Source organism: Ailuropoda melanoleuca, chromosome 4 (assembly GCF_002007445.2).
Source record: "Ailuropoda melanoleuca isolate Jingjing chromosome 4, ASM200744v2, whole genome shotgun sequence".
In the NCBI taxonomy this organism is placed as follows: domain Eukaryota; kingdom Metazoa; phylum Chordata; class Mammalia; order Carnivora; family Ursidae; genus Ailuropoda; species Ailuropoda melanoleuca.
Window position 1 is genome coordinate 96,239,105 of NC_048221.1, and position 22,066 is coordinate 96,261,170.

The 22,066-nt window shown below is 45.8% G+C and overlaps 2 protein-coding genes and 1 pseudogene across 11 annotated transcripts in view; 1 reads left to right on the forward strand and 2 right to left on the reverse strand.

Annotated features, from left to right (window-relative positions):
- The window catches only part of SLC4A5 (solute carrier family 4 member 5), a 124,934-nt gene extending 103,802 nt beyond the window's left edge, over positions 1-21,132 (reverse strand). The window contains exons 1-5 of the mRNA XM_034659387.1: positions 18,690-21,132; positions 16,663-17,044; positions 14,645-14,808; positions 10,201-10,370; positions 8,317-8,571 (exon numbers count right to left, since the gene is read on the reverse strand). The gene's annotated coding sequence lies outside the window, so the exon portion shown is untranslated. The remainder of the gene's footprint in view (positions 1-8,316; positions 8,572-10,200; positions 10,371-14,644; positions 14,809-16,662; positions 17,045-18,689) is intronic.
- On the forward strand, positions 13,649-14,480 carry LOC109489985 (annotated as a pseudogene).
- A 146-nt stretch (positions 21,133-21,278) lies between the features above and the next one.
- The window catches only part of DCTN1 (dynactin subunit 1), a 29,710-nt gene continuing 28,922 nt past the window's right edge, over positions 21,279-22,066 (reverse strand). For all 10 annotated transcript variants that reach the window (XM_034659384.1, XM_034659385.1, XM_034659382.1 and 7 more), the window contains one exon: positions 21,279-21,757. In XM_034659384.1, the coding sequence (XP_034515275.1) occupies positions 21,620-21,757 (138 nt within the window). In that variant the 3' untranslated portion in view covers positions 21,279-21,619. The remainder of the gene's footprint in view (positions 21,758-22,066) is intronic.

Sequence of the window (22,066 nt, forward strand, 5' to 3'; positions counted from 1 at the left end):
CTTAGCTAGATGCTATGAAACACAAAGTAAGAATGTCCAGGCCTGGGCAGCTAGAGGACAGCAGAGCAATGAAGTGAAGCCTCTGGAGGGGCTGAGAATCTCGCCTGGATGGGAAAGCAAGGGGCAGGTGGCGCCTCTAGAGAGAGGAGTCTTGGTAAGGTTGAAGGTCGGGTGCTGTGTGGAGTTAAGAGGACACTGGTGGGGTTAGAATGGGCTGTTTGAACTTAATCTTTCACACATGAAACAGCTCAGGGTGTTTCAACAACAGCGTGGCCCAGGTTATGCCCACGGAGCAGGCAAGAAATGGAACTTAGATTGCGTTTGGGGTTAGGGACTGGGCAGCTAAAGAGAGACTTGGAAAGGGGGGATGTCTACTCTATACCCTTTATTCCTATCAAATTTTTAATCTTGTGACTGTATTACCTATTCAGAAAAATATAGAAGCAAAATGGAAATTTTAAGGAACCCAGGCTACCTTGCCCATATTCTCTAGATAAACTGTGAAATCATTTTGTCAAGTTTTTAAAATGCCATCAGTAAACAAGTGGCCTTGAAACATTTGAAAAGATGTTCGACCTCATTAAAGAAAAAAAGTGGGGGAGGGGCACTTGGCTTGCTCAGTCTGTTAAGGTTACGTGGTTAAGCATCTGCCTTTGGCTCAGATACTGATCTCAGGGTCCTGGAATCTGAGAGTCAGGCTCCCTGCTCAGGGAGAGTCTGCTGGTCCCTCTGCCCCTCCCCCCACTCATGCTCCTGTGTGAGAGTGTGTCCCCCCACATGCACTCTCTCTCTCTCTCTCTAGTAAATAAATGAAATCTGAAAAAAGAAGCAAATTAGAGACACAGTAAAATACCACTTTTTAGCTTTCAAATCCACAAATATCAAAAGGTTTCACAACAGCAGCAGTGGAAGGAAATAGGCCCTCTTCCACACAATGGCTGGTGGCCCTGCAGTTGCGCACAGACCCTATGGGGCCACTTTGGCAATATTTATAAAACTTTAAAATGTGCATACCTTTGGGTAGCAGCAACTCTTTGTCTAGAAATTTATCTTACGAATATACTCCCACCTGTGGGTAAAGACATACGTGTGGTTTGGGGCAGTTACCCACCTCCCTGCATTTTTACATCCGAGGATTATCATGGGAATTAAATGATATAATACATGGAAAGAATGTTAAAGGATTTAAAGTTGACACATAATGAATGCTCAGTAAATCCTGGCTGCTATTATTTACAGGATGGTTTGTGGCAGCAAAGCACTGGAAACAACCCGAATGTCCCTCTATCAGGGACTGATAAAAAAAGATTTGTCTGTACATTGGAAAACCATTAAGGTTTTAAATAGAGTGAATACACTTTAAACAGTGCTAGGAAATGATCTTTAGAAATATTAGTGGGGGGAAAAACAAAGTGTAGAAGAGGGCTTATGGTTTGTCACCATTTGTGGGGGGGGGCAGGTGGGCTTGTGGGGGCATAGCCTCTCCAGGGAAGAAGTCAGAAGAACTGGTTTCACTGAAGATTCCTGATTCCTGGGAGCAGAACCAGGAGGCAGGTGCTCAGAGGCCGCTGGTATAACCTCTTGTCCCTTTTATATTGTCCACAAAGGGATGTATTTGCTATTCAAAAACAAATAAATGTCTACTTCTGGATATATATCCCAAAGGGTTAAAAAGCAAGGGCTCAAACAGCTACTCGTATTGTATACCAATGTTCATTACTCACAATAGGCAAAAGGTGGAAACAACCCAAATGTTCATCTATAGATGAATGAATAAACAAAATGTGGCATATCCATGCAATTCAATATCAAAGGGAGGAGGGGTGCCTGGCTGACTCAGCTGGTAGAGCATGTGACTCTTGAGATTGGGGTTGTAAGTTCGAGCCCCACATTGGGTGTAGAGATTATGTAAAAATAAAATCTTTTTTTAAAAATTTAAAAATGAGGGGCACCTGGGTGGCGCAGTAGTTAAGCATCTGCCTTTGGCTCAGGGCATGATCCCAGCGTTCTGGGATCGAGCCCCACATCAGGCTCTTCCGCTGGGAGCCTGCTTCTTCCTCTCCCACTCCCCCTGCTTGTGTTCCCTCTCTTGTTGGCTGTCTCTCTCAAATAAATAAATAAAAATCTTTAATAAAAAAAAATTTAAAAATGGAAGGAAAGAAATTCTAACACATGCTACAACATGGCTGAACCTTGAGGATATTGTGCTAAGTGAAATAGCCAGACCCAAAATACTGTATGATTCCATTTATGTGAAGTAACTAGAATAGCCAAATTCATAGAGACAGAAGACAGAATAGTGGATCTGGGGCTGGGGGAAGGGGCAATGGGGAGTCACTGTTTAAAGGGTACAGAGTTTCAGTTGGGGAAGATGAAAAAGTTCTGGATACAGATGGTGGTGATAGTTGTACAACAATGTGAATGTACTTAATGCAATTAAATTTGTACTTTCAAAAATAGTTAAAACGGTAAATTTTGTTATATATATTCTACCACAAAAAAGTAAATAATTTAAATTTAATTTTAAATAAGATAATATATAATTTTAAATACTTTTTTTGATAAAGATTTTATTCATTTGAGAGAGACAGACAGAGAGAGCTCCCAGGACCTGGAGAGCATGACCTGAGCCGAAGGCAGACGCTCAACCATCTGAGCCACCCAGGCGCCCCTAAACACTTTTTTTAAATAGTCCTTTTTTTACTTGGATTGGAGTTATATTAGATGTAGAGATTGATTACAAGGAGCTATAATGTATGAAACACAACAAAGAATAAGCCCTAAGAAAGGACCCTTGGTCTCCGAACCCTGGCATTCTCCACACCAGGTGAACCTACTGTGCTGACTGGCTTCTGGGGGATTCCTGATATAGAGCTGAGGGGAAAGGCTGAAGCAGGACCAAGGGAGGAGGGCAAGCAACTTCATCCAAGACAGGAAAGAAAGAGGAAGGGAAAAGATGACGGGTAGGGGCAGAAGCAGAGAAAATTCCCACCTGACCACACAGACTTTCTCAATGAGGAAGGAGGTAAGGGGTGGGAGTGTGTGCCTGGGGTGGACTTTGAGGATAGTGGAAAGGTTGACCTTCAAGGGGTCAGACCAGGGATGTGTAAAAGAATTGCCATGTCCCCCACTGAGGACCCTGGCGAGGCTGGAGAACAGACATGTGTAGAGAGAATTTTCCTACTCCTCTCACCTCTTCTCCCTCCCCACACAATAACCCTGAAGTGTTCACAGACTCCTGGGAGCTAAATAAGTGAGGAGGAGTAGAAACCAGGACTTTCCATCCAGACCAGCAATGACCATAGGCCTCTTTTCCTCAGCAACACCAGGCTGGGATGGGAAGAGAGCCCAATTTTAAATTGAGATCAAGGTTTGGATTATCACTGGGATCAACGTTATAATTTCTGAAATGAGACCGAGACCAAGGGTGACCAGAAGAATCATATGACTTGTCTAAATTTCATCCAGGGGCAGAGTAAGATTCAGTCACACAGAATAAATTTAAAAGAGCAATCAGAGGTGAAAACCAGGTTGCTTTCTGATTTTACCCCATGAGTCATGCTTGTTTAATGGAACACTTACACTATCTTCAACTGTTACTTAACATGCATATATCTTGCACCTCCCTCTAGATTGTAAGCTTTCTGAGGGCAGGGCCCATGTGCTATTTACCCACATATTGCCACCACAGCCCAGCGAAGAGCCTTGCATGTCCTCAGTAAGCCATAGGGTTATATGATTCGGTGCGTGGGGACAGTATCGCCGACAACATGACTAGTGTACACGTGTACCATGGTAAACTGGCTAAGCAGCTAGCAGCAGCCAGCCAGTACTTTGGAAATTCCTTAGCTAGGTCACTGAGTTCATGAAATACACTTTAAGAAAGGGGGGAGAGGGGCACCTGGGTGGCTCAGTTGGTTAAGCATTCGACTCTTGGTTTTGGCTCAGGGTCCTGGGATCGAGCTCCACATTGGGCTATTTGCTCAGCGGGCAGTCTACTTCCCCACCCACCTCTGCTCTTTCCTGTACTCATGATCTCTCTCTTTCTCTCTCTCTCTCAAATAATAAATCTTTAAAAAATCAAAAAGAGCCTGTCTTCAAGGAGTTCTGATATAAAACGATGCTGCAGTTTGCCCAGATTTAGGGTAAAAGGCATAGAAAGGACGTAGATGTGTATGGTCACGTTCTGTTTCTCTGCTAGAGCCGCTCTTGTTCTGAGCTAAGGGGAAGCAGGCTAAGACCCAAGAGGAGGGTGTGATCAGACCCGGCTCACGCCCTGTGATAGCAGGAGTGAACACTGCAGTGCCCCATTAGGCTTCAAACCAAGCTGAATCCATTTCTAAGTAAGGAATCTTAAAGGGCTCCTGTCTTCAAGATTATATAAAATGATCCATATTATGTACTTCTGAGAGAATAAATTAGCAGAAGCAGCACAGAGCCCAACTCTTTACATAGGGAAGTAGATCTCAAGCAGCTCAAGAAGCAAAATTTTCCACAGATGAAGGTTATGAAAAGGAAACTTAAGACCAGTTGATTCTGGCTTGCAGATGGTAACATCGGAGAACACACTCTGCCGTCTATTTCATGTGACTGCACCACTTGTGCTGAAGTATCTCCTTTGTGGGCATGGGCTCCGTCAACAGTCACGGAGCGGGGAGGGAAAAGGGGAGACATTTGAGCATCTCCATCAGTAAATCTAAGTGCTTACTGTCTCTCTGAGAAGATGGACTGAACCGAAGGGAGAGTGGGCAGGCATTCAGTCAAACACAAGCCACTTCCTGACCACCTTCAACGGATGGGAGAGATGGCTCTCCGCAGACTGGGCAACCCAAATAAGCTAGGGGGCTGAGGGGGCGAAAGAGCACAGTTGGTGGCTTTTTAGGATACTCCTGAGAACATTCCTCAGCTCATGAGCTCACAGCTCAGTCCCAAATCGCAGGAAAGTAAAAAACTCTTTCTCAGGGACAGAAGACCACAGAGCTGAGGGCTCTGGATTTCTAAGTTAGAATTTCATCAAGGGCTGGGTGACCCTTTCTTGGATGGACAACTAGATGCCCAGAAGTCCTGATTCGCAAAAACTACAGTCTGTTACATCTAGGAAGAGAGATGAGGACTAGCTCCCTGGCTTCTCATACATCACTTCCCTCCCATTCCCTAGAGCCCGAGAAGCAGATCCTTGGTAAAGGTCACCTCCTTCTGGTAGGAAAGCTTAGTTGAAGTGGGGATTTTTATATAAGTCTATGTTTCCTGGACTCATAGGAGCCTCCAAGAAGATGCTGGAAATAACCCTTATTGAATTGGAAGAAGCTTGAAGTAAGCACAGGGCCAACCATGACTTCCACGGCTGAAGAACATGGATTTAAGAAGGGCAGTTAGACCTCCGTGCAGAGAATATAACTAGATCTAGATCTCAGCCCCTCAGAGCACAGCTGACGTTGCACAGATGCACCTGCACGTAGATGCTCCCCTCTCCAAAGGTGGGGGCAGGGGCATGCAGAATAGCAACACTACAACAGGACAACCTGGTCATTATCTCACCTGTCCTTCACCATGATGAACTAGTTAAAAATTAATTGAAACAACAGATTGTTCCTTATCTTTGCTCTCTAAATCTTGCACGGGCCTTTACCAAAAAACAACAAAATTCCCCCCTGACCCTCTGTGGGCTGGAGATTCCTGCCTATACTACTGGGTTCATTCATTCGCATCTCCAAACCAGAACCTACAACCAAGCTGTTAACTCCATAATATTTAAAATCCACTCTACTCACCCCCGAGCAGTAGCCTGTTGCTCCCGGAGCCCTTGAATCCAATCCTTGAGGGTGGGCTTGCAGTTGGAACCCACCCACCGTTCCTTTTTTTCCTACCTCGCTATTAACATAGCCCCTCCTCTATTACCTCACCAATCAACTATTTTAGAACCAAAAGTCTTTGTCTATTCACAGACACTGTAAAAGTAACATTTGTTTTAAGTTTTTAAATCTAATGTCCATGTCTTCCGCAATTCTTATTGGTTTATCTAATCAGCATGTCCTAGGAGGTTCATTACTTGCCAGTTTAGCTTGCCCAAGCACATCGGAGCCAGCCGAGGCGTTTCCCCCCGGAGAGAACCAGCTCCTTGAAGAGACAATCCCCGGGAAAGATGTCTTCAGAGGCCTGAGATTAAGAAGCACGTTCCACATCCCACAGCCCCTCCAGCTCAGTAAGCCCCAATTCCTGACTTTTCAGAGAAGGATATGGACAAGAGAAACGAAGAAGGCATTTGAACAAATCAAACCCTGCAAGAAAAACATTGCATACTTTGTGATTTTTCTAAGTTTTCTGCTGATTTTTGCCCTCTTAACTGCTTTGTAAGTAGGAAACATCTAAGGAGGGAGTGATCAGTGGGAAGAGGGCAGGGAGAAGGCAGAGACAGTGAGTAGGAAGTGAGGGGAAAAGAAGTGCTAGTGCGGCAGGGACACACAGTGTTGGAGTGTGGGCGCACAGTGCTGGGGGACAGACCAGAGTGTTGGGGGTATGGGCACACAGTATATGGGTGCAGGCACACAACATTGGACGGCAGACACAGTGTTAGGTGTAGGAACACAGGGTTGGGGTGTGGGCACACAGAGTTGGGGTGTGGGTACACAGTGGGTGTGGGTACACAGGTCTGGGGTGTGGGCACACAGTGTTGGGATGTGGGCACACAGTGGGTGTGGGCACACAGGTTTGGGGTGTGGGCACACAGGGTTGGGATGTGGGCACACAGTGGGCTGTGGGCACACAGGGTTGGGGTGTGGGCACACAGGTTTGGGGTGTGGGCACACAGTGTTGGGGTGTGGGCACACAGGGTTGGGGTGTGGGTACACAGGTTGGCGGTGTGNTTTGGGGTATAGGCACACAGGGTTGGGATGTGGGCACACAGGGTTGGGATGTGGGCACACAGTGGGCTGTGGGCACACAGGGTTGGGGTGTGGGCACACAGGTTTGGGGTGTGGGCACACAGTGTTGGGGTGTGGGCACACAGGGTTGGGGTGTGGGTACACAGGTTGGCAGTGTGAGCACACAGTGTTGGGGTGTGGGCACACAGGTTGGCAGTGTGAGCACACAGTGCTGGGGTGTGGGCACACAGTGTTGGGGTGTGGGCACACAGGGTTGGGGTGTGGGTACACAGGTTGGCGGTGTGAGCACACAGTGTTGGGGTGTGGGCACACAGGGTTGGGGTGTGGGTACACAGGTTGGCAGTGTGAGCACACAGTGTTGGGGTGTGGGCACACAGGTTGGCAGTGTGAGCACACAGTGCTGGGGTGTGGGCACACAGTGTTGGGGTGTGGGCACACAGGGTTGGGGTGTGGGTACACAGGTTGGCGGTGTGAGCACACAGTGTTGGGGTGTGGGCACACAGGGTTGGGGTGTGGGTACACGTTGGCAGTGTGAGCACACAGTGTTGGGGTGTGGGCACACAGGTTGGCAGTGTGAGCACACAGTGCTGGGGTGTGGGCACACAGTGTTGGGGGCGGGCACATGGTTTGTTTTGGGTTGTTGGCACACAGAGTAGGAGGGATGAGAAAGAGGAGCATGCTGAAATCTCTGGTAGCCTAGGCATCTCTGGATACCAAGCATTGGGCTCAGTGACACACACACCTTCTCTTATTTAACTCTCAACAGTCCTGCCAGGCCAGGATTTTCATCCCTAGATGAAACCTTGCAGATATGGAAACCGAGACTCAGAGAGTGTAATACCAGCCCATGGACTTACAGATGTAGGAGGAAGAACAGGGGTTGGAAGCTCCATTACGAAATGAACTCCACCCCTTTTCTTACCCAGGCCCTATTGTAGATCTACTGAGTGTCTTCAAACCCACATTTCAGGGTTTACCATTTCTTTCAGCTAGGAAACTTACCTTCTTATAAAGTCCTCACTCTGTTCCTAGCTCACTGGGGTTTCATGCAGCAGACATGTGGGAAGGTGTGTTTTGGAGGCCGTGGCTGAGCTGTAACTTTCACCCTACATCCTACTTTCTTTCCATAATGCATGGAATCAGACTAGCGAGACTAGGATGACAGACTCGCCTTGGTTTGCCAGACACTCTCCCGGTTTTAGCTCTGAAAGAAGTGCAACCTAGGAAACTCCTCATCTGGGGCAGATCGGACAGCCTGGTCCAGAAGACACTGCCTCCAGCCTCAGGGAGTTTCCAGCAAATTGGGGATTAGGCAAATACACAAGCAGAAGAGTGCAAGGCCCCATAAAACAGCACAAAGGGAGGGAGGGGTTCAGTAAAAGAAAAACCATATGTGCTTAGAGGACTGATTCATTTCACAAATGTCACTGCTTACCTTCGAAGTTCTGGGCCGTAGCTTAGGCCCTGTGTGTTAAAGAAACACTTCATGGAGGGGCGGCTAGGTGGCAGAACTGGTTGAACATCCAACTCTTGATTTCTGCTCTGGTCATGAGACTCAACCTGCAGAGGCCCCAGGTGGGCCCCTCAGGGAGCTCCATGTCAGGCTCTGCACTGGGCCTGGAGCCTGCTTAAGATTCTCTCTCCTTCTCCCTCTGCACTGCCCTCTCGCATGCACACACTCTCTCTCTCTCTGGAAAAAAAAAGAGAGAGAGAGGGAGAAAGAAAAGAAAAGAAAAGAAAAGAAAAGAAAAGAAAAGAAAAGAGAAAAAGAAAGAAATAAAGAAAGAAAGAAAGAAAGAAAAAGAGAGAGAGAGGGAAGGAGGGAGGAAGGAAGAAAGGAAGGGAGGAAGGAAGGAAAAGAAAGAAAGAAGGAAGGAAAGAAAAAGAAACACTTCATGGAAAAAATGGCCTTCAGTAGGATGTGAAGGAAAAGGGTATAGGGGTGGGAATTTGGAACAGGAGGCAGGGGGGAAGGAGCCATAAACACAAAGACATAAGTGGTGGAGGAATGCAGTGTACCCCAGGAACTGGGGGGGCAGTTTCCCTGGTACAGGGCGGATTTGGGGAGGAAAAGGATTGGGCCATTCTAGGGAGAGACATAATTGTCAGCAAGTGAGTCTGAGCTCCAAGGAATGTGGAGCAGGACTTTGTATGAGAATGGAATGATTGGCTTCGGAGTAGACTGTAGCACAGCGGGGAAGACCCGTTGGGCGTTGGGCCGTTACTGCCAAGCATTCCAGGGAGACCCTTTGGTTTCTACCCATCCAGGTTTTGCTTAAATCATTTGGGTATTTAGTTCAGATATTTTAGCTTTTGATTTCTGTTTTTGTTTTTCACTTCATGCAGGAATTAGAGGGTGAGGTTCACCCTGGGTTAGTTGGTGAGGGGCCAGGATGCACCAAGGAAACAGATCTGCAGGCTGAGGATCCTTCCTGATAAAGGAAATAGGGAGGGGACTGCTCTGGCAGCAAAGGGCTTTCCTGCTTGTGTCCCGTGTCCACTGAGGGTTCACTGGAGCGCTTGCCTCTTCCTCTGTCCAGCTCTAATGATACCTTTGCTGTCAACCAATGCACCTTCTTACTTTTTTTTTTTTTTTGCTTAAAACAAAAAACGTAATTCTAAGAGTTCTTATTTACCGTGAGAGCCTTTCTGCCTTGCTGTAGAACAGCCATTCATTTGCTGTGTGTGAGCAAAGGGCCAGGGAGGGTGGAGGCTGGGGCACACAGCCTGACATGCCCCCACTGCCACCAACTGCCACAGTGCCTGCTGTCTCGGGGCCACAGTGCTGTCCCACTCTGCCTAATTCTCAGGGGATCCCTCTTCTCTCCGTGTGAGGAGGCAGTTGCTCAGCAAGTGTGATGCAAGTTCAGTTTACGTCCAGAACTCTAGCAACAAGGGACACTGAGAAAGAAGGTGTGGGGCTTTCCAATCTCTCCAGGTAGGAGGGTGAAACGCAGCTCAAGAGAGCCTATCCAAGAACGTACCACAGGGTTTCTAAGTCTTGACCAATGGTAAAGCCGTATTTGGTCTTCCAGTCGATGATGATGTGTCTGTTCCATAAAATAGAACCCGAGGTGAGGGCGGGTGGGGAGGGGTGAGAGGTATCCCTTCCCCTCACTGTGCCCCAGCCTGAGCCATTCAGCCATGGCTAGGAAGCCGGCTCTGCAGGAACGTGGCCGTCCCACCTGAACCACGTGAGTGGAGTGAGGCTGGAGGACTTTCCTGCCAACAGGACAAGTGCTCGGTGCCAGATCCAAAAGAATCTACCGCACAGCAATCCCCCCTTCCCCACAGGTTCACCTTCTCTGGTTTCGGTTACCTGCAGTCAACTGTGGTCCAGAAGCAGGCGCTCCTCCTTTATTAGCAGGTCAGCAGGAGCCTGAACTTACTTGCGTCACAGCGCCCATGTCATTCCCCTCACTTCGTCTCATCACGTGGGCATTCTATCATCTCACAGCATCACCAGAAGGGTGAGTACTATACAATAAGCTATTTTGAGAGAGAGAGAGAGAGAGAGAGAGAGAGAGCACATTCACATAACTTTTATTACAGCATATCATTATAATTGTTCTATCTTATTTTTAGTTGTTGTTAATCTCTTACTGTGCCTCATTTACAAATTAACATAGGTATGTATGTATAGGAAAAAACATAGCATATAAGGAGTTCGGTACATCTGTGGTTTCAGGCATCCACTGGGGGTCTAGGAACATATACCCCACAGGTTAGGGAGAACTACCATACTTGTTTTCCCGCACTGCTTTGGAATTTTTCCCTTTTCTTTTCTTTCTTTCATTTAAAAAAATGTAGTTTCAGTTGAACTTAGGGAGGAAAGAGAAGTAAATGTAAGGGTTCGGTTCATCTTGAGCTAGAGTTTTTGATTCCTATTAAGGCTGAATTTTTTCAGCTGGTATTGAACAACTGGATTATTTGTGAATTGTTATTCATATTTATGTTTATATTGGTGTGTTTCTCTTATTTATGTATAAGAATTATTTATCATATATTGTAATATTTTTCTAAGTTTGTCATTTGTTATTCAATTTTAATGGCCTTTCCTTTTTTTCCTTACCGAAGGGCTTCGTGTATGTGTGTGTGTGAGTTTTAACAAAGTCAAATTTATCCGTATTTTTCCATTAAGGTTTCTAGATTTGTTGCCAATCTCAGAAACACTTTAACCATCCCCAAGTTTATGTACACCTATATTTTCATCTAGTTCTAAAAGTCAACCAACTTGAATTTAGTGTATGGTGTACGATAAGGATTTAACTTTATTATTTTCCCCCCTGCTACATCACCATTTGTCAAACTATGTATCCTCTCTCCAATAGTTTGAAATGCTATTTTTATCACAACCTAAATGTCTCTGTGTGCTGAGTCTGTGCTCAGCCAACCATCCTGACAGCATGTTACACACTCAGTTACCTTTTGCTACCACTCACTCTCCCCTCAAACCACTGTGCTCGGATTTTTGCTCCCACTGTGTTACAAACATTCCTCTGGCAAAGCTCATCACCAGACTCCTAATAGCCAAAGTCTGTGGATGCTTTTCAGGGCTTAGAATTCTTGATAGGCCTCTCTGGTATATTTGATATTGCTGACAACTCTTTCCTTCTTGAAATCCCTTCTTCTGGGTTGATTTTGTCTGCCTGTTTGTTTTGGTATATTTGAGACGTTTGGATCTTTAGGTACATGCATCTTCATCTTTGCTGAATCCTGCCACAGTGTTCTCGGAAGGACTATGGTACTTCACAGCCCCACAAGCAGTGTGAGATAGTCTAATGGGGTCACTTAGGGACAAGCGTTGGTAGAGCCGGGACGCTCCGGATCTCTGCCCCTCAGCATTTGCCCAGCTCCCCACAAATCTCTCTCCTGTGAACTTGAAACCTCCTGCCTGCCTTAGCTAACCCCATGACCATCCCCACTCTCCCCACAACACAAACCAATTGAGAGATTTAAAGGCTCACTTCCCTAAAACCTCGTGTTTGCATTTTGTCCCCTGTCCCAAAATCACCAGAGGCTTTCCAGGGCAGTCAAATAAAGTCTGAGCTCCTTGGATAGGCACCGAAGGCCTTCCCTTGCCCAGCTTCCTCATTCTTTCCAAGACTTATTTCCCCCCACTCTACGGGAGAACACTTGAATCTAGGCAAGGGGACCCATCCTGGTGCTGGGGGGTAAACCAGTACAGCCACTCTGCAAAAACATGTGGCAATATTTAATAAGGATGAAAATACACATACCAAACGACCAAGCAATCCCACTTTCGCACATGTGTACCGGAGCACGTGAACAAGGATATTTATACAGCATGGTTTGTAGGTGCTCAAGCTTGGAAGCAACCCAAATGTCCGTCAAGAGCAGAATGGATAAGTTCCAGTCTCTGTACCCTTTCTCGCTCTGACCCTCACTGACCTAGCATCAGTGGGAATATTTCTTTTTCAGATAACATATCTTCATTTAAAACGGGAGCCCAACTGCCTACTTTCCAAAACAGTTAGGATTCTTTTCTCCCACTTAAAAATGAATTTCCTGTATCATTGTGTAAATATGTAGGAAAACTCTAACAAGTTGTGGTCAACTACTTGTTTTATCATTGTGTCCATCTAAGTCCTTTTTTCTTTTTTAATCCCCTTTTAAAAGTTTATATTCAGTAAAATCCATTCTCTTTCAGTGTTCAGTTCTAAGAGTGTTAACAAATGCATACAACATATCCTTTGCTTTTTAAAATTTATTTATTTTTTACAAAGGAGTATCAACATGGGTCTCACGTAATTTATCTTAGATTTTATCCACTGAGATCTGAGACTTTGGAAAACAAAGTTTGATTGCACAATCTGGTATGCAAGTTGTGTTTACTCCATGAGTTCACAAAAGTTCACCTGTTTCACTTGTTGGTCCTTGCTCAATTGTTTGCATAGGTTCTGACTGTCTAGAATGGCCAGTCATGGGCTAACCCTCTCCACCAAGATCAGAAGGGAAAACAGGCCTGGATTTCAACTCTCTATGGACACTTGACAAGCCATTGCCGCAGGTGAAGTGTCCAGCCAAGGATCTTCTAAACCAGGTGTCCTTGGCTGCCAAGTACATAAGCGACCTAAAACTCCAGGAGAGGGTCTGCCATTTCTGAGCTACCTTGTCATCTAGAAAGTGCCCAGATTTGATAGCCTAAGCATTGAGGGAGAGTGTACTCTTGTCCCTACACTTCTCCAAGAAAGGCAGGAAAACTTGGACCTTAGTAGGCATACAGTTTTCAAAGTACCTTAAAACAACTAAGTTAACTTTTTAACCATAAGTGCACCATTTCGTTTGTTGTGACATGATGCAATGCAAAAATGTTTAATTTTTCATTGATTAAAACCTAGAAATACTTGCATGCCATCCCACCAAGAGACCAACTACTATCTCACCCAATATTTTATCCCTCCCTACCCCAGTTGTTTTGACCTTTATACTTCAATGGATGACCTAAAAAATGGGATGCTAAGCCTCACCAAGACGGTGACCTTGATGGCCAGCCCCTCTGGTGGGCTATTAACTTATCTTACAAATTTCCAGGTGGTGCAGATGCTGGTTGTCAGGGGAACACACTTTGAGAATCATAGCTGTAAATCTAAAAATTTATAGGAAATGTGGAAGGCAGAGGAACCTATTAACACCATGAGGATATATTTTAAATCCAGACTCTGAGAAATAGTTCCTTCAACACATAAATTATAAGGCAAAAGAAAGCAAGAAAGAACCTAGAGATAAAAAGAGACTTAGTAGGCATGGAGAGTAGGATCAAGATAGTACAGTTGAAATACAAGCCTTGACCTCTGTATGAAGCTGAGTGTCAGCATCTATCAGATTCTGCCCAGTGCCTCCAACAGCAGCTACAGGCTGGACTTCAGCCCACCCTACTTAGACTGGTCACCTCCAAATTGCTTCAAAAGGGAAGGTTTCCTATCAACTCAAGTATAAAATATCATGGGAGTTCTTTGTTTGGGCACCAGTAGAAATAATACCCTATCATTGCTGAGGAGATAGTGACAGATTCCAGCTTCTACAGTCTAATCTGGTTCCAGGATGACACTGGGCATAGTGCTTTCATTGACATTTACTTTATAGATCAAATGATGCCTTTGACTTTAATATCCTTCCACAAAAATCACTTCAAGTGGGTAAAGCAAGTATCTAAGATGTCCAATGAATCTCAAAAACTAGACACTCAGCCCAAGTTGGATCTGGGCTTCAAGGAAGGACAGACCATCACGTTGAGTAATAGGAACATTGCAACCAAGAGATGATGGGTTTCTAAGCCCAGGACTACAGGGCACTGGGGACCTAAGTTTACTCCCAACCCCCCTTGGAGGCAAAATCACTATTCCCCTACCACCCTCAGAGGATGCCATGAACAATCATGTTGCCCCCACCACCCATTCCAAATCTAACCATGGAGGCAGTGACACAGATAACCTTTTAGGATGGGCTTCTACTCCTGTCATGACACCAGCTCCAGTCTCCAGACTCCAGTCTCTCCAGACTTGGGGAGACTTTGGCCCTGCATCTAGCTCTGTTCCAAACCTGGCACCACAGCCATCCAACTAAGTCCAGGACTGAATAGCCTTGGCAGAACATCAAGAATGGACTTGAAGAATAAAAATGACCACGAGAAGATAGGGAAGAAAACCCCATCTTTGATGAAGAAAACAGACGAGGCGCAGAAGAGACTTTTTCTAAACAATTGCAATATATAGTTGTGGGGGGGTGATCAGAATACTTACACAGGGGAGCCAGCAGATATTCTTGAAGACCTTGTCATAGAGTTCATCACTGAAATGATGCACAAGGCGATGTCGGTTGAAAAACAAGGTCGAGAACAAGTTGAAGATTTCATCTTCTTGATTTGAAAGGATCCAGGGAAACTTGCTAAGGTTACTCGTGATTACTGTGAATGAAGAATTGAAACAGGCTGGAAAAGAATTTGATGAAGCCTACTATAGATCCTGACAAGTTTCTAATTTCTGAAGCTTCATTATCTTGTGGGGCAGCCATATATAATAACTGAATATTTTCTACAGTAAGGTCTATGTAATTGAAAGATGGGAAAACACAAAATCTTCATGTCTTCAATTTAAGAGTGATATTTGAGATTTTAATTGCCTGCTTTGATATTATCATACTTGAATTACTTACTGGGTTTCAATGACCACACAAAGGTTATCTTATCTTGCGAACCACACGGTTCCTTCTGACTTTCGAAGCTATGATGAAGTAGTTCTTGTATTAGGTGTCTTTCTGCCATTGTAAGCTATACTATAGCTGTTTAATATGTGAAATCTAAATGTCACTTTTGACCCTGTGATACCTGAAATATGTTTCATGTATTTTCATGTTTCTAGACAACAGTAATCCAACAGATTATTGAAGATAGTGAACAGTTGAATCACTATATTGTACACCTGAAACTAATATCACACTGTATGTTAACTGGAATTTAAATAAAAACTGAAAAATAAAGAGAGTGAACTGGTTTGTGTTTCTGTTAAGTAGATGATATTGGAATATAGTCTTTGGTAAGAATGTTTATGTCTTAAAAGATAATTTGCTCTATCCTTTTATTAGATAGCAAGTGATTTTTTGGAGAAACTAAATTTCATGTGAATGCTGGCATTGGAAAGCTTTTTTGACTTGAAGCGTTTGGGGCTTATACACACTATATGTCAAGCTGTAGGAGAACTCATTCTCCTGGATCAGATTAAAGCTTCTAAAATACATCCTTTTAGTAGTAGTTGGAATGGAATTGCTTAAAGACCTGTTGGCAGAATAAGCATTTGGGGTAGTGTTTTATTAACATATTTGTTAGTTCCTGTTCATTGTGGAAATACATACTTGATTAAAACCAAATATGGCCATGGAAACCATTTCCTCACCTTCCTGTAGTTCAGGATATATGTATTTTGCGTGTATTTAGCTACACTTTATTAAATTATTATCGCACTTAGTTTAAAATAAGGATTTAGGGGCTCCTGGGTGGCTCAGTCGTTAGGCGTCTGCCTTCGGCTCAGGGCATGATCCCGGCGTTCTGGGATTGAGCCCCACATCAGGCTCCTCCACTGGAAGCCTACTTCTTCCTCTCCCACTCCCCCTGCTTGTGTTACCTCTCTCGTTGGCTGTCTCTATCTCTGTCAAATAAATAAATAAAATCTTTTTTAAAAAAAGAGGAAAAAAATAAAATAAGAATTTAAATTGCATTTAAAGAGATCGGTGAATGTTACTATTTGTGAAATGGAGCATTTTGTGTGTTTATAAACATTATAAATCAGTAATTGGGAAAACTCTACTTTCTTAAGCTACTAATACCAGGAATAAAATATGAAAAATTAAAAACAGATGACCCATTACCCTGGGGACACAAATCTTTAAATTGGAAAGCCCTTCTCTGTCCCAGAACTAAAACTACTGGACAGTCTTTTTCTTAACTTTCCCATGGCGTGCAAGCTGGTTTGTGATTCCCTTTGATGTTACTTGCTGTGTATCTGCCATTTCCTGCCCATTAACAAGGCAGGCACAGTGGGGCTTACCATACCTGTGGCTTACTGTGAAGGGCTCAGCAGGCCAGGGAGAAATGACCCCTAACATCTGCTAAAATTCTTCTCCACCTTTTACATTTCATGTCCTTCAGTCACCTCATGATCCTTGCACACCTCTTTGTGAAGTCTTACTTAGCAATTTCAGGGGACAAGAAGTCCTTGCACTTCCTTTTCCCCTGAGCTAATTCTCTGAAAAGGGATAGACTAACCTGAGCGACTATAAATCCAGAATTTGGGCAGGGGTAGGGATGGAGAGAGTTGTCTTCTCTGGGCGCTGTTCTATACCCTTCTTCAAGGCATCCAGGGCTGTCTGCAGCTCCATCACGCTCTCGTACGTTCACACTTCCCTTCCTATGGGAGAAGGTTGTGTCGATGGCATCTCCACTATTCTTTTCTGTTGGTTGGAGAAGCCTATCTTTGGCCTGTAGGTATGGCTTGGATGAAGGAAGTACAAGGGGCTGCTCTCAGTTATATTCTAGGGAAGTGTTTGTTTTCTTGTAGTTCCATCCTGTTGCTGCACGTGAAGCAAAGCTTTCCTTGGTGTTCGCTCCATTGTTTAATCATTGGCACGTTTAGAATTTCTAACCTGACCTGTGGAGCAAAGAGGTTGAAACCACTTAGCTCATGATGAGTACCCATGTTGCCATGCTGCCTGGGTATCTGCCCATTTCTGTGAACATTTTTTTTTTACCTGTCTTGAAGTTCTTCAGTAGAAATGTGTTACATTATCATTTATAAAGTTGAAGGGTCATAGCTCCAGCTAACTGACAGGCTTCCCAAAGTGAAGGCTCTAGTATCCAACACCTAAAGAACCTCAAAAGCAGGTTGCTCTCCCACCACTTTCTCTTCCCCCAGCCTCCCTTTTTGTGTACAGTGCTATGAGGAGAACATTCCTTCACAGGTCAATGGGCCCTATCAATTTGTTTAATTAATGGGCAACTTGAGGCAGAAATAAGAGGATATAATTTCTTCTCTTAGCACGTATTTGGATGCTGTTATGGACCGAATGTATTGTGTACCTCAAAATTCTTGTTGAAATATGATGGTATTTAGAGGTAGGGCTTGTGGGAGGTGATTAGGTCATGAGTGTGGAGCCTCATGAATGGGACTAGTCCATTTCTAAGAGGACAGAGAGCTTGCTTATTCTCTTTCTGCCATTTGAGGATCCAAGATGTCAGCTGTCTGCTATCAGAAGAGCACCCTCTCCAGACCATGACCATGCTGGCACCCTGATCTCAGACTTCCAGCTTCTAGAACTGTGAGAAATAAATTTTTGTTGCTGATAAGCCAGCCAGTTTATGGTATTTTGCTATAGCAGCCCAAGCGAAGACAGATGCTTGCAATCTGAATGAAGGAAATCCTTTTTTTTTTTTTTAAAGATTTTATTTATTTATTTGACAGAGATAGAGACAGCCAGCGAGAGAGGGAAACACAAGCAGGGGAAGTGGGAGAGGAAGAAGCAGGCTCATAGCGGAGGAGCCTGATGTGGGGCTCGATCCCATAACGGCGGGATCATGCCCTGAGCCAAAGGCAGACGCTTAACCGCTGTGCCACCCAGGCGCCCCTGAATGAAGGAAATCCTTATATTTAGTTTCAAAATATATTCTCTCTTGATTTCCCTCCTTTATCTCTTCCTAACTTTGGGTCCATTTTTTTTTCATTGTACTCCCGTTCCAGCAGCTCTATGCTTGCAGAGCCACGGCAGGGCATCTTTAAAGTTTTAAATAGAAATCACTGAAAGAAAAATCTCAGGGCACCTGAATGGCTCCGTTGGTTAAGCATCTGCCTTCAGCTCAGGTCATGATCCCAGGGTCCTAGGATCAAGTCCTGCATTGGGCTCCTTGCTCAAGAGAGAGCCTGCTTCTCCCTCTGCCTCTCTCTCTCTCTGGCTCTCATGAATAAATATGTAAAATCTTAAAAAAAAAAAAAAAAAGGAAAATCTCTACAATCATTAGTGACTAAGTACTGGCAACTTATGTTCTCAATCTTCCTTCACATTGTATTTTTGTATTCTCAAGACGATTTTATATATATGCGTGTGTGTGTCTGTGTGTGTGTGTGTGTGTGTATATATATATATCTGTATACATTGCTGACACATTAAAAATAAAGTTTAAGGCATATGCAAACAAAGCATATGTTGTTTTGGTGCAATAATGGTAATTTAGAAAGAGGGACTCAAGAGGCTTGCGGAGAGAAACGGAGATCAAACGTCCCAGGCCACCCCTTTGCGCACCTCAGCGGTACCGGCCATGTGTCCCTGGGAGCAGCAGTGCCTGTTTCAGCTGGCACACATGGTAGAGATGAAAGCAGCCTGGGTGAATGACATGTTTCTCAATATACCTGGAGGAGAGGGCTACATGGAGCGTAACACCCACAGGGAGGCAGGAGGAGCCCTCACCCTCAGAGCCCATGTTCTCCAGGTGCCCCTGGGCCTCCTTGACAGGGGTCAAGGTATTCCATCCTACGAAGCTTCCGCATTTGGGCACCCGGAGCTGTGGAACCCACATGCTCGTGCTCATGGTTTGCTTTCAGCCCCGAGGCTGGGTAGGGCACCATCAGCTCTGGGGCGCTGCACGTTTCCTAGGATGAGCCAGCAGAGGCTCAAGTCTCTGTACTGCCCCCCATCCTTGGTACAGAGTGCCTCACTAGGCCTCTCTCCCCCATCATCACAGCCCGGTTTCCAGAACTATTTTGGGCCCCAAGAGCAGCTCCCATTGCCATCCACAGGCAATGATGCCTGCATCAGCTGTCTGCCATCTGCTGGCCACCCAGCTTCCACGATTATTGGGACACAGTGCACACATGCTGCTCTCTCCCCTTTCTGGCCACCATGACCCAGTTTCTGCTCCCTCTACCCCACTGAGACTGCTCTGGTCAGCTCACCAGGCATCTGACAATCAGGTGCTACTTTCTAGAATGCAGCCACATTACATCTGAGTTATATCAGAGGCTGCTCACCTCATCTCCTGAATCTCTCCTCCTTGGCCCTGACATTTCCTCTGGGAGCCTCTGCTCCAATGGGTGCTCCCTTGGGCCCCACTGCAGGTTCTTGAACACTTAGGGCTACCCTCCCCACGCCTGGACACTCTCCTCAGGTGACTTGTGGCCTCACCTGATTTCCACGCCTTCAGTTGCTTGCTCTGCCTTGACCAAGTCCTGTAGGCCAGTGCCCTTCTGTTCACTGTGCTACTTCAGGACTTGGGGGACTGCAGGGCATGGGGTCTGGCTTTCCTGGTGGCTAAGTAATACAATCCCAGCAAGTCAGGGAGAGCAAACACCTCATAGGGCAAACTTGGAGCAACGGAAGACAGAAGACAGGAAGGAGAGCAGGTGAATCTGCTTTCCAGCCCTCCATCAACCCAATGTAATGTTGTAGCCAGGCACGGTGTTTGTGAGCAGTCTAACCAGAGACAGCACACATGGGCAGGTGGCTAGCTGTGCCTTGGTGAAGCAGTGGGCAACGCATTAAAACAAACCTTGTTTCTTCTCCTTTCCTGCCTAGTTTCCCTCCCCTCCCCTCCCCTCCCCTCACTCGCAGTACTTTGGGACTGCAATTACTACAAAGCACTAGCACTTCAGCTTCGCCTCTGATTCGGTTTTCTAAGTAACCTGAATTAAGACCCTACACCTCACCCAAACCAACCACCACTGACACAACTCATTCCCCAAACCGTATCTCCAAACCAGACTTCGTGCTGAGCTCCAGGACTCGGCCAGCTCCAACTGCCAACGGCCATCTGTACTCAGACATTCTTACAAACACCTCATATCCATTTCCAAAATGAAACTCACAGTTCTCCTTCCCAAACACGTGCTCTTCTCCCTGTGTTTTAGGGGATGCTGAGATAAAAGACATCCTCTAGGAACTCTCAGTCTGTCTACAGTGGGTGACCAAGGGTAAACTGATGACTACAATGACAAGAGCTGCTTCCCAGTATGAAGCTGGCATGCATTATCTCTTTTAGCCTTCACGGCAACCCTGGAAGGCGTCATTCTTCCCATTCTGTTATTGAGAAAGCAAACCAAAAGTTAGAAACCTTGTCAAGGAACAAAACAACTAAATCCAAGCACACCTGGAAAAAATGTTCATATTCTCTGCTCCCTCCAGTACAGGAGCACCCAACAGGTCACAGGAATTGGACATTTCCTAGGGTGGCAATGCCAGAGCTGTCCTAGTAAATGAACAGGATGTCAGCTGAGGTGGGGTGGGGCAGGAGGTGGCTGGCTGGCTTTCTGGGCAGGGGCGAGGGGCCTGAGAGAGCACAGGGTGGCAGAGCAACTGCAGAGATTCACTAAAGGAAGACCACCATGCACACGTGGACAAGTAGCCCCAAGAGAGGCTGGAGAGGTGGGCAGGACCCAAAACACAAATGGCCTTGTGTGCAATTCTAGTGAATTTAAATTTTAAGTTCTAGATAGAGCAACTACTTCAGGATTTTATTTAAATTTCAAATTTTAGTTGGAAGAATCATTTCAGGAGTTAAAGCAGGGAATAACATGGCCCAGTTTAAATTCTGGAAAGGTCCCTCTGCTGTGAGTGGGAACCGGTTGGCAGATGCATGGAGGTAGGGTGGCTGATCCTAAGTCCTAGCTCCCCTAACTCCATAAACAACTTAGGCGTCAAGGCCCTGGTCTAGCCCTTTTCCCCTTGTTCACGGTAACTTACTGCATGTGAATGTGAGGGGCACACCATTGCACTGGTCTCTACAGAGAGGGGCCCTCAAATCTGGCACAGCCAAAGCCTCCTCAGGATCCCTTCTCCTCCACTCCTGCTCTGAACCAAAAGGCCCAAGTCCCATTCCCAACACCACACGGAAAGCACTGAAGCAGAAGTTGCTTTAATCAAAGGGTGAAGTCCTCTATCAGGGGGACCTCACTGAACCTTTGGTGGTGGGGTCTCAGCCTACCCCCCACATGCCCTGAGGCCCCTCAGGAAGGAGGGAGCAGCTGAACGGCAAATCCTGGCAGAGGCCAAGGAATGGAAATAGGGGAACCCAAGTCAAGGGGCCGGGGTGGGCACTGACAGGTGGACGTGAAGCCGAACAGGGCAGGGACAGCTGTGCACACACAGTTCTACAATGGGGACTAGCTGAGGTGGCTGTGCATCGGGCAGAGTGGCACAAGGAGGGCGGAGGGTAGAAGTGGATGGGGCGGAAGGAGCACTTAGGAGATGAGGCGACCATGAAGCTGGTGCAGCTGCTCCTGGGTCAGCACCAGCCGGTGTCGCTGTCCAAGGCCAGTGGCGCACGAGAAGGTCACTTTGCCCATGTAGACAGTGTCGTCTTGCTGCTCCTCCTTGGCCTGGGAGTTGGCAAAGAGAAGAGGCCCCCAGGTCAGAGGCTCACCTGAGCTGTGTGCCCAACAGGGACCCTGAGCACTGAGACCAAGGCAGCTCCCACAAGACAGACTTTAGGGCTCCCAGACTATGGTGACCACATACTCCAAATCAGAATTGGGGTACGTAGTCTGACAATGGAGTTTTGAGCCTCTCCTGGTGTCAAGTCATAAAAGATGTTCAACTGCTAAAATACTGGAATTTCTGGAAGCACTGCAAGCACTCCTGAGCTGCTTACAAGACTTGGCCAGTTAACTCAGGATGTGCAGTTGTTG